The sequence below is a fragment of the Pygoscelis adeliae genome, unplaced genomic scaffold (assembly GCF_000699105.1).
Source record: "Pygoscelis adeliae isolate BGI_AS28 unplaced genomic scaffold, ASM69910v1 Scaffold32, whole genome shotgun sequence".
Lineage (NCBI taxonomy): Eukaryota > Metazoa > Chordata > Aves > Sphenisciformes > Spheniscidae > Pygoscelis > Pygoscelis adeliae.
Genome location: NW_008824368.1, coordinates 2,265,555 through 2,281,835, shown reverse-complemented (window position 1 = coordinate 2,281,835; position 16,281 = coordinate 2,265,555). Strand labels below are relative to the sequence as shown.

Sequence of the window (16,281 nt, the reverse complement as noted above, 5' to 3'; positions counted from 1 at the left end):
CCTGCCTAAGTTAGTGTATTCTTCAGTAAAGGGAGGTCTTGAGGATTGTGTTGCAGATACCTTGTGCAAGGCCAGCTTGAATGCAGCACAATCACTTCTGGCTTGAACTAATGAGTATCAAGGTACTCACTGGGTATCTTAGGATCATCCTCTGCACCATCCTTTGATAGTGTGATGCAGGGTTGCTTAATGTGTCTTCTGAGCAGAGCCATCTCCTATCCAGCAGGCTTTCTTAGCTTGGGCTCTGTGCCCCTGCACAACATAAATATGGCTGTCTTGCTTTGGGACACAAGCAGGTTTGTGCAGGTAAGTTATCTATAGGAAACAGTTTATTGCAGCTTTATTTCTGTGTCTCATAACCTTCTTCTTGCCATTGTTATTGTGCCTTTTCTTTTTCAGGAGAAAAAAAACTTTAAAGCCTTTCTGGGTTTTTTTTTTGTTGTTGGGGGGGGTTTGCTTGTTTTTATTGTGATTGAACAATGGGTGGTTACTTTTATTAAGCATCTGACTTTCTAGCAAATGGATTAATTAATAGTGAAAGCAGTATACCCAAGTGGTGTTTTTTTCATGCTGACCGGTATAATGACTTCAGCTTTGGCTCCTGAGACCGTGCACTCTCTTAAGGATGGAGAGTTCACAGAGTCTTTGTACTGATGCGCTAAAGGATCTTTCCAAAGGGAAGGCTGCCAGTTGTGCCAAACCGTGCTGAATGATTATGCATTGTTTGGCAACGGCAACATTTGTTTGATGGTTCTGTCATGTGTGGGGCTATTTAAGTTGTGCCAAAATCACTTTATATACATATTCTGGCCTAAGTGCAATTGACTTTGCAGAGGTGAAAGGTTAATACTGTGTTCCAGAAGCTACCCTGCTCCTTTGAGATTTATCTTTATGGAAGGAAAAGCAAAATTTGAATGGAAGTTATGACACTGGGTTTAATCCAACAGGTTTTGGTCTTAAACAGTATTGGCACACATTGACTACTGTGTCTTATGTCATCTTCCAAAAAATCCCACTGTACTTCACATTAGTTTCTCCCCATGTTGTTTTAAATTTGGTCTTTTAAGTGCAGTAATTGAAGAGTTCAGCATTTTGCAGGTATTTACTGGTTTGAAATAAGTATTTATAGCTTGCTTTGTAATCGGTTTCTGAATGTGTCATGTGTTATCATTCAAAATACGATCTTCTTTAAATCCTTTATTTTAAGGCTATGGCCGTTGCATGCATATATATTTCTATATATGTGTAGTGTGTATATGTGTCTAACATTATAATAATGCTTTTATAATCCCTTTGATGTATTTTCAGCAGCCAGGAAAGTTCCAGCCACTCGATCAAGTTGTTCTAGACTCAGAGTACCCTAGCTGCCCATTGCTGCTGAAGTGTGCAGATGTTAAACAGTACATACATCATGTAACAGAAGAAAAAGGTGAAAAAAAGGGGCTGGGGGGCACAAAAAAGACCAGATTTGTTAGTGTCACTTCACTACAAGATAGATTTAAATATTGGCTTTTGTTTTATCAAACACCCAAGGTGCTGGATGAAGCTGTACTTTAAAAACAGAAGCTTAGGCTTAGAAGTCACCATTGCAGTATTGTGAATAGTAATGTGTGGATCCCACATTATCTGCTGTAACTCTAAAATATTTGTGCAGTCTTGTTGCTAGGTGTCATAAAAGTGATAAACTGATCAGAGCTGGCTTCTTGACATTAGTGTATGTTTTGTGAACTTTCTTTGCCTTTTGATGAAAGTTTTACATCTCTCTAAATTCTTTATTTAGTGTAGGATGGTCTGGTGTGGAAGAAGTTAACCATTGTCCATTTGGCTTTTTGCCTCCCTTTGTCGCAAAGCATTCAAACAATAAGTAGGAAAGAGCTGGAGAAGAGAGAATATGCTGCTGAGAAAGGAGAGCACGAGTTTTCTAGCTTTGCATAATTTAGCGTTATGGATTTAAGTTCAAAGACAATTTTTTTAAAATAGAAAACTTGATCGGGATGCATAAGTGTATGAGGGAAAAAAATGGAAAAAAATTAGCAAAGTATCAATTCTGTACACAGTTTCCTCAATCTTTGCCCAGAATTCCCTTTGGTATGGGGGATTTTATTTTATTTGAGGACAATATATGCTTTCTAGGGAAGAGGAGGGAGCATTACATAATTTTCACAGCTTGGCAGGTGTGCAAAAGATGCAAGACTTCAGTTTTTATATTCAGTCCTTTAAAGAGCATTCTCCTTATGCTTGCTGACTTCCTGATAGTGAATGGAGATTTACCTACAAGCAGATGGAGATCTCCAGGAGGAGGTACAGGAGTCTGAGAACATGGAATCTGCCACCAAGTGCAAAACAACTAAGCTGTCTGACCCTTATGCATGTAGAGCTCCTCCAAGGAGTTGAGGTACACAGATCGAAAGCCAGAAATACTAGGAATTTGCTTTCATGAAGCACTCTGCCCTTGTCATTGATGTATATAAAAGGAAATATTTAGGTGATCTACAGATAACTGGGAAGTGGCTAAGGAAAGGTGATGGAAGAATGAAAACCCTGCTAAGAAGTAAAACACCAGACCTCTTTATTGCTGTACAGAACATCAATGGGGGGGCTGTGAGCTTCTCCTGAAAGATTTAGATGCACAAGTTTAAGTATTTCCTGTATGATATGGTGCGTATGCAGTAATGTAGGGCAGTTGCTTCCCCCAGAAAATCAATTTGAACTTTAGGGCAGGACAAGTTTCCCTTGATCATTGGGATCATTGAAAGTGATCACTTTAACAAGAGAGCAGGAAATCTGGGCAGCAAGACTGTTGTTACATTCTTGCTGGGACTGGGGTAGTTGGAATTACGTGCTGTTGTGATACTCTTGGATTTCCGAAAGAACCTTCAGAAAACATTTAGTGACAATCAGTATCACTGGGAGCAGGCAACCTTTTTCTTTGGGTGAGTTCTGACTTTTGAGAAGGCTTCTGTAAGACAGGTGCATCTGAACTGCAAAACCCTTTTTGCCTTCTCATGAAGTGATAAATACTTCCAGTAAAAACTATTATTAAGCTTTTAGGCAATTGCTGTGCCCTACGACTTGTCTAACGCTGGCTAAGGAGCTAGGGGTGAGAGAAGGGGTACTAAACTTCTGTGCACCCATCTGAGAAGGTGAAAAATTGTGCCCGATCCTCTTGGCTGTCAAACTAAGAAGTCTGTATAGGAATGTAGGACAAGGTCTGGATTATTTTGCTGAAGGGGCATTTCCTCCAAACAACAGTGCTGCCTTTGGGCAGTATTTATATTCCCTTCTTAACAGCAAAATAAAAATTAAAAAAAAAAAAAGTATTTGCTATAGATAAGGTCTTATATCTTGGTCTAACCTCTGTATCCATTCTGAAATTGTATTTGCAATTGTTATCCATCAGAGCATCCTCTGATAATCTGTATTCTGTTAGACAGTAGTGAAGATGCTTTACTGCTTGGTTTTTCGCATTGATGTTTTTAATAATGTATTATGTACACCTATAAGTTTGTGTCATTTTGCCAGCAAATTATATCAACTGTTAAAGTTATGTTCAGTTCCTGGTTTTTGTTTTGAAATGTAAGGTAAAAATTGCTTTTGTCATTAAAACTGTACACGCGTGCACACACCAGCTGTATGTGATGTTCTTGGATGTCCCTAGGCATGTACCTGCATGGACCTGCTGCTGCTTTTCTTGTTCAGGTTTGGGTTGGGTTGAAAGTAACAGTGGGGCTTGTTCTTAGGATTTCTTTCTTTTTTTAGAACACCAAGCATATTGTTATGCAACAAACACATTGGCATTTCCTTGCCTGTCATGCACAGATCACCTTTCTGTTCAATCCACTTTTATGTGTTTCATATTCTCATGTCTTTTATTGCCTGTAAAAAACACCAATATTACGACTAAGGTACTCTTTTCTAGCTCTAAGACCTGTTGTCTACTTTGTAGCCTTTCTCGTTTAAGGAGTAGGGCTTTAGGGCAAGAAGTACCTGTTGTGTTGAGTCTTCTGCAGCTCTTATCTGTTTGGCAGAACCTAACAACGTAATTATTTCACTCTTAATGTTAATCTTAAGGCATTTAACATCTGTCTAACAAATTCTTACCCTAGAGCGCTCACAGTTTACACTTACTGAATTAGCAGAAAGTCCACCTTCCCTGGCCTCAGTGTTGAAGGGCACTGAAAATTCATTTTGCTGGATTAAATTCCCAGTTACCTGCTTTAGTAGTTGGGGAAAAGGTGTGTTACAGCTCTCTAAATCTGGGTGAGGCAGGTTGTTTGCTAATAAATTCAAACATCGAATAGAAAGTACAATAGAGAAAGTTTAAGAAAGGGTTATGAATTCCAGTTCTAGAGTGTTAGTCTTTGTTTCATTTTGCAAGGCAAAAACTGCACTGTGATCTTGTCTGATGTGATTAACATGAAGAGCCAAGAAAACTTACCTGATTAGAATAACTAAGTAATATTGCCAAGCTTGTATTCCCACAAGGTAGGAAAAAAGGGGCCATATGAGTTTCAGAGTTATGGAAAACACTGAGAAAATGGATGTTAAAATGTGCTTTAGGCAGTTTGCTCAACAATACATCAGGGAAACTTCCAAGTCTACATAGCGATTACCCGATCGCTGAACATATTATTTAATTGTAGAACCACTTATATTCCATCTGTATTTCTCAAACCCAATCTTTCCAGATGTCTGAGACCAGTTTTATAGGCACCAGACACATTAGGGAACAAAAGGCTTTCCAATATATACTCATATTATCAAACATAGTCGCTAACTCTCACCAATATCAAATGTGCATCACATGTTAAATCCACGTTCCAATATTGAATCCTTTTGTCAGCAGTTTGTGACTTTCATAACTCACTTTAATTCTTCAGAGGTCTCAAATATTGTCAGTTTCTAGAGTTTAATAGTCAAAACTGTCAAGCACACAAAATATTTTCAAACAAAGTGATCTCTGAAGGGTTCAGTGTAATTATTTTTCACGTTTTAATGAAAATGGCTTCACAGTTCTACGTTTCCTTTCCCTAACTGAGTCACTCTGAATCATGCTGTAGAGGGGGAGTCTGCCTGGGAATCCAAACTAGAATTACTTTTCAGCATGGGTTGGGGGATGGTGGCCAGAGGATGTCCCTTCCTCGAACTTTCTTAGATAAGAGAGGAATCCACGAATCGTACTCACTGTACTTGGACCCAAACCATGTTAGCTCTTTGAGAAGCAGGTTCAAGTATCCAGAGTGTCTCCCCCATTTTCTGCTTCTTTTCTTTCAGAGCCGTTTAGAAGCTTCTAAGTCCTAAAGGCTGCAGCCAGCAATGTCACAGCTAATTACTTTACCTGCAACTCATTAACTTTATGAAGAAAAGTGTATATTAGTGGTTTTTCCTTTTTGCTCTGAAGAATTTTTGCATTTTACTGTTCTACAGCTGTTGAGATAGATTTGTAAACAACTTTCCTCGACCTCTCCATACCCCCTACCATGCATACACAAAGAGCACATAATAGTTAGCTATTTGTATGCAATTTGAAAGAGCCAGGATAAGCCTCAAAGAAGGAAATGCTGAAGGAATCATAAATAATATGTTGTTGTTTGCAAGGGGAGAAGGAAACTCCATGAACTGAGTGTTGGAATATGATACTGGATCAGTAAATGACATGAAACAGATGTAGGTATTTACGGGAATGGTATACAGGAGATTAAAACTTATTGAAATACCTGTTAAAGAAAAAGGCTGAGACACAGTGGGCTTTAAAATCTCCTGTGAAATCCTATTAGGCATTTCATTCCAGTTCCAAAATGTAGCTTTCTGTGAATTAATACTGAATTTTTATACTGAAATTTCCATGAGCCTTTGTAATTTTCTCTCCTTTGCCTCCGCATCATGAACTCATATCTCCAGATAACTGATCACATGTGAATAGCAAGTGTTCATGATACCTTAGTTATCACAGGGGAAACACTTTCTGAAATTCTTATATCATTGAGTTAATTTATGTTGCTCAATAAATCATAAATGAATCATGTACTTCCTCCCACAAGGAGTGTGTTTCACTGTTTTGGATTCTGTATTTTCTTTTGACACTATATTAAACTACGTAAAAGGGGGATAGAAGTAAAACTTGCTTTAGTCACCCTGTGAAATGAGAGGGGAGAACTGATCGGAAAAGGGTTTATTGAAAGGGTGGATGGTTTGTCTTCACTAACCAACTCTCTGTCCTGGCCCCTTACTAGGTGCTGGAATTCAATAAGTAAAGATTTAAGATATTATGTTTAAAGAAAAAAGCAGTCGTGGAACCAACATTTTGTGTGGTGGAACTATGTAGTTAAAATGACCAGTCTGGTGACACAGGGCAGTGAAAGTTTGGCAAACTACAAGGGCTTGAGAAGAGTCTTAGTGAATTCAGGCAGCCCAAGATTACACATAAATAAAAAAAAATGTGCTTTGCTGGATTAGGGTCTAATTAAAGAATTGTCAAGTTGTTCAGACTTGTGCATATCAGCTCAGTCTGTTTATCTTTCCAGTATTTTTGAAACTTACTGCCCTGATATCAAACCTGTGAAAGCCGCAAATTAACTTTGATGCTGTATCTACAACTTAAAAGATTTTAAATGTATTGAAAATGCAATCCAAACCAGTCATGACTTTCTTCCCCTTGCTTGTTTTTTTCAGAGATTGGCAGTCAGAAATTCCACAAATACAGCCAAGAGAAGACACTGAAGTGGTTAAAGAAAAAGGTATTGTGTTTCTCTTTTGCTTTCAAAATTGCTTTATGTTTAAAATGAAAATGCCTATTACCTTGTCCATATCTGCATTTGAGCCATGTGGTGTGCCTCAGTTCAAGGTACGTGTCCTGTCCAAGAAGGACAGACATCACAGTAAAGTTGTTGTACTTAGGAATGTGATGAGGTATTAGAGAAATGACAAGGTTGTTGCGTTTCTTTTCCTGATGGGGCTGGCATGAAAGGGATTCATGGAGTGCGGGGAGGCAGAAGAAGAAGCTGAAGTTCAGCTTATCACTGTGTTCTGTAGGCTTTGCATAAGGTGAGGGGCTTGTCTTTTGCTTCATGCACTTCACAGATGGGCTAGAGGAGAGCTTTGACTGTTGCAACTTTGAAATTCTGCCACGCTTTAAAGCTGGACAGAAATGCCTTGGTTTTGTGCTACAAATGGGTTTCCTCATGAAGTTTTGGCAGAGTCTCTCAGAATGGTCCTGGTATGGTTGCTGCTATCCTGATCCGATCATGCTGTTCAAGAGGTCTGTACAGTATGCAGAAAATAAACTAGCATTACAGCTAAGCTTGATGTGGTCTGTGTTTTGGTATAAAGAAGGTGAATCTCATTTCACACATGCACATGTGCCCCTACTATGATGCCACTTTGTAGAAAAAGATTGTATGTGTCACATGATACAAGGAAGCCTTGTCATTTAAATTAGCCAACACAGGCACAAAATTTGGTCTGCTTTCTGCAACGATGAGGCATGGAGATATCCATTTTGCAATGAATATCTGAATATTTACATTTGAACAGGTACCTGTTTGTGTTGTTGAAAATATCTTCTGCCAGTTACATCTCTGTTAGATCCAGTATAGCAGTGCCTTGTAAAGTCCTTAATCTTTGATTTCCATCAGGACTGCCTCCTTGCAATCCAGCTGAGCTCAGGCATTCGCTGTTCTCCAAGCAGGTGTATTTCTCACCTGTATAATCATGGCTGTTGCATCTGAGTAGCTCAGCTCATCTTAGGGTGCTGCAAAACTGGTGCTGTGTTGCCATGGCAACATGTTCAAAGACCTGCTAGTTTCTTTGGGTTTTTTGAGCTCATATGCTAGTCATTACAAATGTATATTAAATTTCACCACAGTCCATAACTTGAGTGTTTTATATGCTTGAAACAAAATTACAAGAGCTTTGTCACTGCATTAACATGTGCATAACAACACTGATACAGACATTTCATTTTGTGGTTTCCTATAGGTCAATCAAACAGTGAAAGCACTTAAAAGCAACAATATATCTGTAGGTGAAAGGGTACATGCAGCTACATTTATCAGCGGTATACAGATCACAGATACTAAAGAAGGTAAGAAAACTAAACATTGTAATGAATTCCATTTTTGTGAAATGGCATATGTGGAGATAAAGCACGTGATTAGAATCTAAAATGTATTGAAATTGGCCTTTGCAGTAAATTTATTCCTTGTACAGAAAATTCCATATAAGTTGTGACTGTGTGCCTTGACTTTTCTCAGTTCTTTGGTATCTTCATCGGATTACATTGTAATTAACAGTAGGTCTCAGCTGGAATTCTTTTAGCTTCTCCTTAGTTCAAGGAGAAGACTTTTTTCTCAGTGAAATACATGCTGAAGTGCTTTGCTGAACGGAGACTCTCTTGGACAGTAGGACACGCTTATAATTTATATGAGTATCCACCCAATAAGTGTCTCTGTATTAGAACAGACTTCTTTTTTAGTATTATTTTTATTAGCATGCAAATGGTTTTCATAGAATTCTCCAAGAAGGGAAGGCATCTTAGGAGGTCATAGTCACAGAGTAAAAGCTCCTGGTCCAAACGTTACTTTATGTGACAAATGTGTAGAATACACAAGTCTGTGCTTATTAAGGGCAAAAACTTTTGTAATATATGTATTATGTATGTATGTATATATATACTACATATATATGTAATAATGTGTATTAAATTGCCCTGAAATTGACAGTCCTGGTACCAAAAAGTCTGGAGTGATCCTGTTTGCTTCTAGTCACCTTTTCCCTGGGGAGGGCACTGTCCTGAATGTTACTGGGATATGAAGTTGTGTAGAGAAACCTGAAAATGGACTCGGAATAAATTCTTTGAATGTTAATGAAAATTAAGAAGAGTTTAGAACAAGACGAACAAAAGCAAATTGTTTCTTATTACAAAGACATTCAGAAGTCTGCATGCTGTTGAAAAATAAGGAGAAACAAAGCAACTTGCTGACCAAGTGGAAAATGAGTTACCAAGTAATGATATCAAAGGAAACAACATAAATGAGATTTAAGAGGCAACTAGACAGTTTTATAGAACAGAGATTGTAATACATGGTTTTTAAAAAGAGGCAAAGCTGCAAAACTTGTGACTTAAACTTTACAGTAGCTTTTCATCCTTTTCCCCACCCCCATTTTTTTAAAGAAAAGGAAAATTGTCCTGACAGCAACCATCTTGACTATGCTTAAATGCGTTATCTCTGAAATTTGTAATTAAATAGCTCATCTGCAGTGTTTTTTCCACCTTCCTCCTTACTTATAGTAACATGGATACGGTAGTCTTTTATTAAGCCTTTTTTAGATTTAAAAGAGCAGCACTGAAATAGGGAATACTAGGAGTTAAAAGTAGGTAAGTTTTGGAGGCAGTCCCACTGTATGTAGCAAGGTGAATGACAGGAAGTCAAATGGACCTTACTCAACACTTACTTTTAATAAGACTAATTTTCTTGTCTTATTCTTTCACAGCCATGGCAGTGCAATTTATTTCTGTAGAGAATTGCTTTCATAGGGGTATTATGAAATTTCAGTACCTTATAAATAGATGGGTATATGTAGTTAGCATGTACAGATGTTGTAGGGCAAAAACCTGGGAGGATATAATGAGTGCAAATGGGGAAGGAGGGGAGGTTTAACATGTGAGACCTGACTATTTCATTCAGAAGACAAAGAAGGGAGGTGCGCAAGTATTCCTGATGTTTGACAGGAGGTTAATAACAAAGCAAGGCTAGGGTGAGAACACAGACTCCCTAGAAGGCAAACAGTGGTATTTGAAAATTGGCAAAGGAAGTCAGTGAAGATTGCTTCAAGGCAGAAATGGAAAGAGAATGGATTTTGTATTTAGTACAAAATATTAGCAGTTGACTTGGACTCACCATTCAGTGTCATAATGCAAAGAGTGAAATGATAGGAATATTTTTCTTGAGCAATGAATTGGACATACTAAGTGTTGAGGTGAAATTGTCTTGGATTATAATTATTTCTTGTTCTTTCCTGACCCTGAAGTGGGCTTAGGGAGTGACAAATCCTTGATGAATCTAGGCAGTGGAGAAAGGAGAAGTGCCAACAGGAGATACTAAGAATTTGATGTCAGTATAGTTGGAATGCATATGCTGGTGTCAGTTTGTTAATGCTTTCTGCTTCAATGCCAGTTTGCATTGAGCTTTTTAGATTAAAAACAGAGGAAAATATCTCTGGCACAGAAGAAATAGTTCTTTACCACCCTGAGGCTAGTTTACAACATGCTTCTGAACTCTCTAAGTGTGTAGGCATATGAACAGATAGAGCTGGCCTGTTGTAGATGGAATTCAGAGGCAAGATTTTAGCTTAATGTCTGTCTGGCAAATACTTCCTGTGCATGGGTGCAGTTACGCCCTAGCAGCCCCAACAACAGCAAGTTTAAAAGATCCAGCCCTTGATCAGTAAGCGCTTGTGTACAACGTGACTGGAAAAGATCTGGTTTAGGACTTCATGTTATAAGAGGGTCACTTTTTTTTTCTCAGTCTCTCACAAAAACATTTATAACAGAAGTGCCCTGTACTGAAAACAGCTTCTAGTAGTTCATATTTCCATAGATAATTATCCTGTCTTGCCAGTGATGTTTAGATAGGCCTTGGCATTTTCCGTAAAGTACTGAAATTAAGTACAAGACTTTGAAATAGACTCATTGTCTCATCTAATTGTTTTCAGTTGAAGCCAGAAAATGTACTTTAGTACTGAAGCCCTTGCCAAATAATTGTAAGATCCAGATGCTTTAAAATTAATGATTGCATGTTCTGTTGAGTCAGCTTTTTACTTTTGCAGGTTTTTAAAATTTAATTTCTTTGGAAAAATACATGATATCTAGTATTCTCAGAAAGTGAACAGCTTTTGTAAAGTACATACAGCAGATATTAATAACATGTGCTGACAAAGTGAGTATAGTAAGTCTTTACTTTTTAAATAAACCTACAAGTGTCATATAACATAAACTACTCAACACGGAGAACCATCACAGTGTATCCATTAGAAGTCTCTTACTACTAATTGAACCTTATGATTTATGGTAGCGCATGCAACATGGCTAAGGCAACGTGACTATATAATGTGAATGTTCTTTTTCTTCTTCCCACTCCCTGCCCTGTTTCTGAAGACTACATACGGTATGCCCATGGGTTAATATCAGAATATATTCCGGAAGATCTGAGTAAGGAGTTGTTAAAATATTTAGGGTAAGTATTGTTCTAGCTAGCTGTTAGTTTTATATGGCATGCATTAGTGTCCTTTTGATCATTTCTGTTGAATACTGACATTTGTTCATCAAGGTTACAGTGGATGACACAATGAGATTGTATTTGCCACACTTAAAATGTGATTTTTTCAACTGTAGATTATGCCCTCCTGTTGTTCCTATGATGCTAAGGACCATGGGCTGGAGGAGAGATGTAATATATAAGTCTGATATGCCTGTTACCACAGTTACATCATGAAACCCTGAGCAATGTATCCCAGTTTAAAGCAAGGCAGGGGAGGAAATCTGAAGAGTTAAAGCAATTTGTCCAGGATTGTCAAGCACAAGCACCAGAGCCAGGAGTAGAACCCTCATCCCAGTCCTCTTTCTTTTTCCCTACTCACTCAGTGCTGCTGGGATTTGACTTCGCATATCTAACCTGTGTTAGTTTATATTTAAATCGGGAAGGTGAGCCAGCATCCTCATCCTGGTGTTCCCTGCCAGCAGCAGACTTTGCTTGGAGCATCACTGGGACCCTGCACCTGCCCCTCAGTTCAGTTCCATTCAAAGGGTTCTGTTATGGTGGCCTATAGGAAAAAGTGCAATTTGCAGCTTGAAGTCCTGTAGCTTAACAGTTTCATTGAAGAGATGTTATGTGCTTTATAATATCATCTTGCTAATAGCCAAGGTTTTCAAAAGTAAGGTGGAGTTCTCCTGTTTTGGTTGCCAGATCTAAGAACTTTTAAAAGAGCCCATGTTTCTGTATGGTGCCTGGCTCTGTTTTAGTTATCTAAGTCAGAAATACAGAGTCCGTGAGCTGCTTTTTTTGCAAACGCACACCATGTGTGAGCAGCTGATAACCAAAGCAGCCTTTGTGGGGAAGGAATTATAAGCTTTAGGTTGTGCAATCCAGCTGTCTTAATTTATAACTTAAAATCTTTTGTTCTACAGGCTCCCAGAACTTAAAAGCCCAGCACCAGAGCCACCATTGAAGGTAGGAGAATATTAAGATATTGACAGATACATTGTGTTGTAAGCTAATTTCTCTGAATTATTATTAAAACTAGACTAGGCCAAGCACTGGGTACAATACAATAAGTAAGTTGGCCTTGTGAAAAGCCAGTCTGAAAGAACGCAAGAAATTTACTGGGTACTTCATATTTTTTAATAAGGAATATTTTGGTTGGTTTTCCTGTTTTCGTATTTTATGTTTTTGGTCAGCAGTCTTTTCATATGTGTTTTGCTTATTTAGTTTTATTGAGGTTGATGGGACAATATGACCTCATAGGTTTTCTTTCATATGTAATTTATGAGGACCCTGAAAGGGACCTCCTGGGTCATGGATTCCCAGGCAACCATGTTGGATAATCTCTCATACACTGACTATTCTTCACTGTAAGTCTCATTAGGATTTTTTATTTCCATTACTTGTCTTGGAAGACTGTTCTATAACCTCATTCCTCTGATGTTCAGAAACCTTCCTGTAAATTCCACCTTGAATTTATTCATGGCCAATTTATTCCCCTGCGCTTTTGTGCTAACGTTATCATTGTTTTTTTTAATTGAAATGGCTCTTTTCCCTCCCTAACATTAGTTCTCTCGATGTGTAAAGGGAAAACATATATTCGTTCTGTTTTCATTTTGTGAAGCCAAACTTGATTGTGTAGGATGGGTTCTTCATTCCCTCATCATTGCAGGAACATTTCTTTACACCTATTCCAAGATAAATTCAATTGTTTCAAAGCAGGTGACCGGAATCATATATAATTATTCATGATAAAACCTTTACCGATACAATATGATGGCATTCTTTCCTTCTTGTCTTAACTGAAAGTACTTTATTTCATTACATCTTAGAATCCCATTTGCCTCTATTACTGTATGATGTACCAGATAGATCACAGTCATGCTGTGAACAGTTAAGATACACAGTTGTGGTTTTTTTCTCCACTGCAATTTTTAGCTGATCAGCATTCAGATTTACAAGAAATTCATGCAGTTAGCTGCTGTGTACATGACCTTGTACTTCAGGACATTTCATCTGGTTTTAATGTTTCCAATCTTGAGGGTTCTCTGGCTCTTCCTTCATAGTATTAAAAGCTCTTTAGGTATTCATAATGCTACTCAGTGGTGTATATTCAGCAAATGTTAGCATGCTGTTATCTTTAATTAACAATTAATTAATGTTTTGAATAGATATTGTTCGTGGCATTCCACTAGTAATCTCCATCTGATCCAATGACATCCCTTTCTGCATTATTTGCCTTTGTTTCCCTTTTACCTAGTTTCTTACCTACCTTAAAATTCTTATGCAATCTTTGTTTTCTATAATTTCAGTTGCTTAAGTGGCATCATGTGAAGTCCTCTGGCAATCCTTTTTCTGTCGCCAGAAAATGTGTTATCTTTGAGAAAAAAAGATAAGCCGGTAGGCATTACCTATGTTTAGTTTTCATTTACTCTGTATCTTCAATTATTCTTCCTTCTTTCACTTTTTCTCCCCCCTCCATTCTGCTGAGGCCTACTATCACTTTTTGCTCCTCCTTACATATAGATGGGTGGTTGTCTATTCTGCAGCAATGTGGTCCCTACCTGATAGAACAGTTGCCAGATTTTGCCTCTGGACTTGTGATTTCTGAGGCAGTCTCCCAACAGTGTCAGCACATTGAGTTTTACTTCTATCTTGAATAGAGTGATTTCTATTCTCTTTTCTGCCCCTATGTTTAACCTCTTCATCTTTATTGAAAACAATTTATTGAGGCAAAGGATTTATTCCATTTTGGGGCTACACATAGGTTAGCTTTAATATTTATCCAATCCTTACTGTTTAGCAGCTTCACTTTTTCAGGTTTTGATTCCCTTTTTGCCTCTGTGGCTAAACAACCTTCTACTTTTTTTTTTTTTAATTTCCTTTCCAAGGTCTAAGTCGGCTTGACTTTTTGGCAGTTCTCACTTTATCCCAGTATTACCTGACTCCTAAAACAATTTTTTTTTTTTTGGCAGTCTTTTTTTACCGGTTCATTGTAGAATTCTGCTTACTCCTAGGTTTTTTTTTTGGGGGGGGGGGGGGGGGAGGAATATGTGTGCATCTCTGTGAGCAAGGGGGAGCATTCATATAGTTTAGTCTGAGAAGCTCTTTCCTTCAATATTTTTCACCTTGTTTGAAGTAAAAGATCCAAAATAACTTCTTCCATCTTTTTCTTTTACATTCCAAGTGTCCTCCTCACACACCAAGTCCTTTTGCTTTGGCTTAGAGAAGTAAGGCATATAGTTTGTAAAGTTTGTCCCTCTAGAATCAAGAACCCCACTTTCGATTATCCTTTCCATTTAATTTAAAATGAGGCACCCTATGTCTACTGAAACTAGGTTACTTACTACACCAACCTTTCCTGCAATATCCCTGCTACTTACCGAAACAAAGTCTAAAATAACCTCATTTCTGGCTGGTTCAGTGACTGTTCTGTTAAGCAGTATGTCAGCTAGCACATCCAGGAATAATTGGGCCCTACTGTTATTAATAGCATTTGTTCTCCAATGTATATCCATGGATATAAGTTACTTCCATGTGGTTGGACAGTTGTTCTGGCTGCACAGTTACTTGGCCCTTTGATTCAGTTAAGAATTATCTTTATGCATTGTAAGAAATATTAAACACACATCAGGAGCCAACTGATATTCATTAGCCATATAAGCATGTTACAACAACTATATTAAACTACATGTGATGTACATTACATATTATGTATGAATAGCTTTTATACCATTGGGATAGTTCTGAGAATCTATTTTTAAAAATAGTTTTATTTCAGCAGTTTGGTTACAGAGGAAATGAGGCTTAGAACTGTTCAGTTGTTGGGCAGTGAAATCTTGCTGAGGATCTGATTAATTTCCAGAGCACTGACCAGGGTGCGTATGACGCTTCTGTGTTTAAGTCTTTGCAACTTCAGAGATTAAAACACCCCTTCATTTCACTATCTCAGAGGAGAGGAGCAAGGCAGGCTTGTACACTGGAACCTCTTGTACCCTTCAGACCATTTTTATTCACTTGCACTGACATTTCTCTTCATGAGGGCAAGGTGTATTGACAGACATAGTATAGGATTATTGCAAATAAAGAAGGGTCTAAAATGTATTTCCTATTACAGTAAAGTAATTGAATGTTTAGAAATGATGTTAAAATACATTCTGAAGAGAGGAGAGATTTAGAAACTTCAGTGGTTAACAGAAAAGCTATGACAGATTCTCTCTCTTGTAGTCCAAGAGTAAACTGGGTACAGTCTGGACTCTGTGATTTAATGATTAAATCAAAATTACATGTTCTTCTTATTAATTGTAAGCCATTGATTGATCTTGTGTTGTAATCGTCATACTGTCCAGTTTGTCAGCATAGGGAGTCTGGCCATTGGCAGATGATGACAGACATCTACAAAGAATATGTAGGCTGTGCTACAACTAAACAGCAAATGTTTTGCTGAAATGCAAACATTTTGTTATAAGTTTTAAAAACTTGTTTATCAGATTCCAAAAAGAGGAGAATAGTAATTGTTCATTAGATTGTCATTTGAAAATGTAATCACAGCATAGTAAACAGCCTCCTAGAGAGGCTGATCCAGATCCTATTGAAATCAAAAACAAAAGGCTGCTGTTGGATCTGGTTCTAAGAGCTGAGAAATGTAAGCTGCAGACCTGGCTTCTGTGCCAAAGAGAGGGAGGGAGGGGGAGACAGAGAGAGATCACAAGCACCATAAACAAAATGAATAAAACAGGATCTTAAAATGTATGGTACCATCCAAGTTGCTTGCAAAATCACTCTCTTTGGCACAAAAACTAGGAAGGCCACAGTTTAGATTTCACAGGATATTAAGGACAGGGTAGTAATATCAGATATATAATTATAATAAAAATACAGTGTTGTAAAATACTATATACTTTTTTTCCCCTTTTGGAAACATATCAGGAAGTTTTCACCTTTAAACTAAACACATGCTCACAGTTTATGGAAAGAAATATTCATTCTTACAGCCTGATCATGTGAAGTGCCGAGAACCGTT

The 16,281-nt window shown here is 37.8% G+C and overlaps 1 protein-coding gene across 3 annotated transcripts in view; it reads left to right on the top strand.

Annotated features, from left to right (window-relative positions):
- Positions 1 to 16,281, top strand: part of RNASEH2B (ribonuclease H2, subunit B) — a 43,785-nt gene that overhangs the window by 19,959 nt on the left and 7,545 nt on the right. For 2 of the 3 annotated variants that reach the window (XM_009319947.1, XM_009319946.1), the window contains exons 5-9: positions 1,312 to 1,429; positions 6,673 to 6,737; positions 7,978 to 8,083; positions 11,156 to 11,234; positions 12,185 to 12,227. In XM_009319947.1, coding sequence (XP_009318222.1) covers positions 1,312 to 1,429; positions 6,673 to 6,737; positions 7,978 to 8,083; positions 11,156 to 11,234; positions 12,185 to 12,227 — 411 coding nt within the window. Of the gene's footprint in view, positions 1 to 1,308; positions 1,430 to 6,672; positions 6,738 to 7,977; positions 8,084 to 11,155; positions 11,235 to 12,184; positions 12,228 to 16,281 lie in introns of all 3 variants that reach the window. The other variant, XM_009319945.1, reaches the window with a different exon arrangement.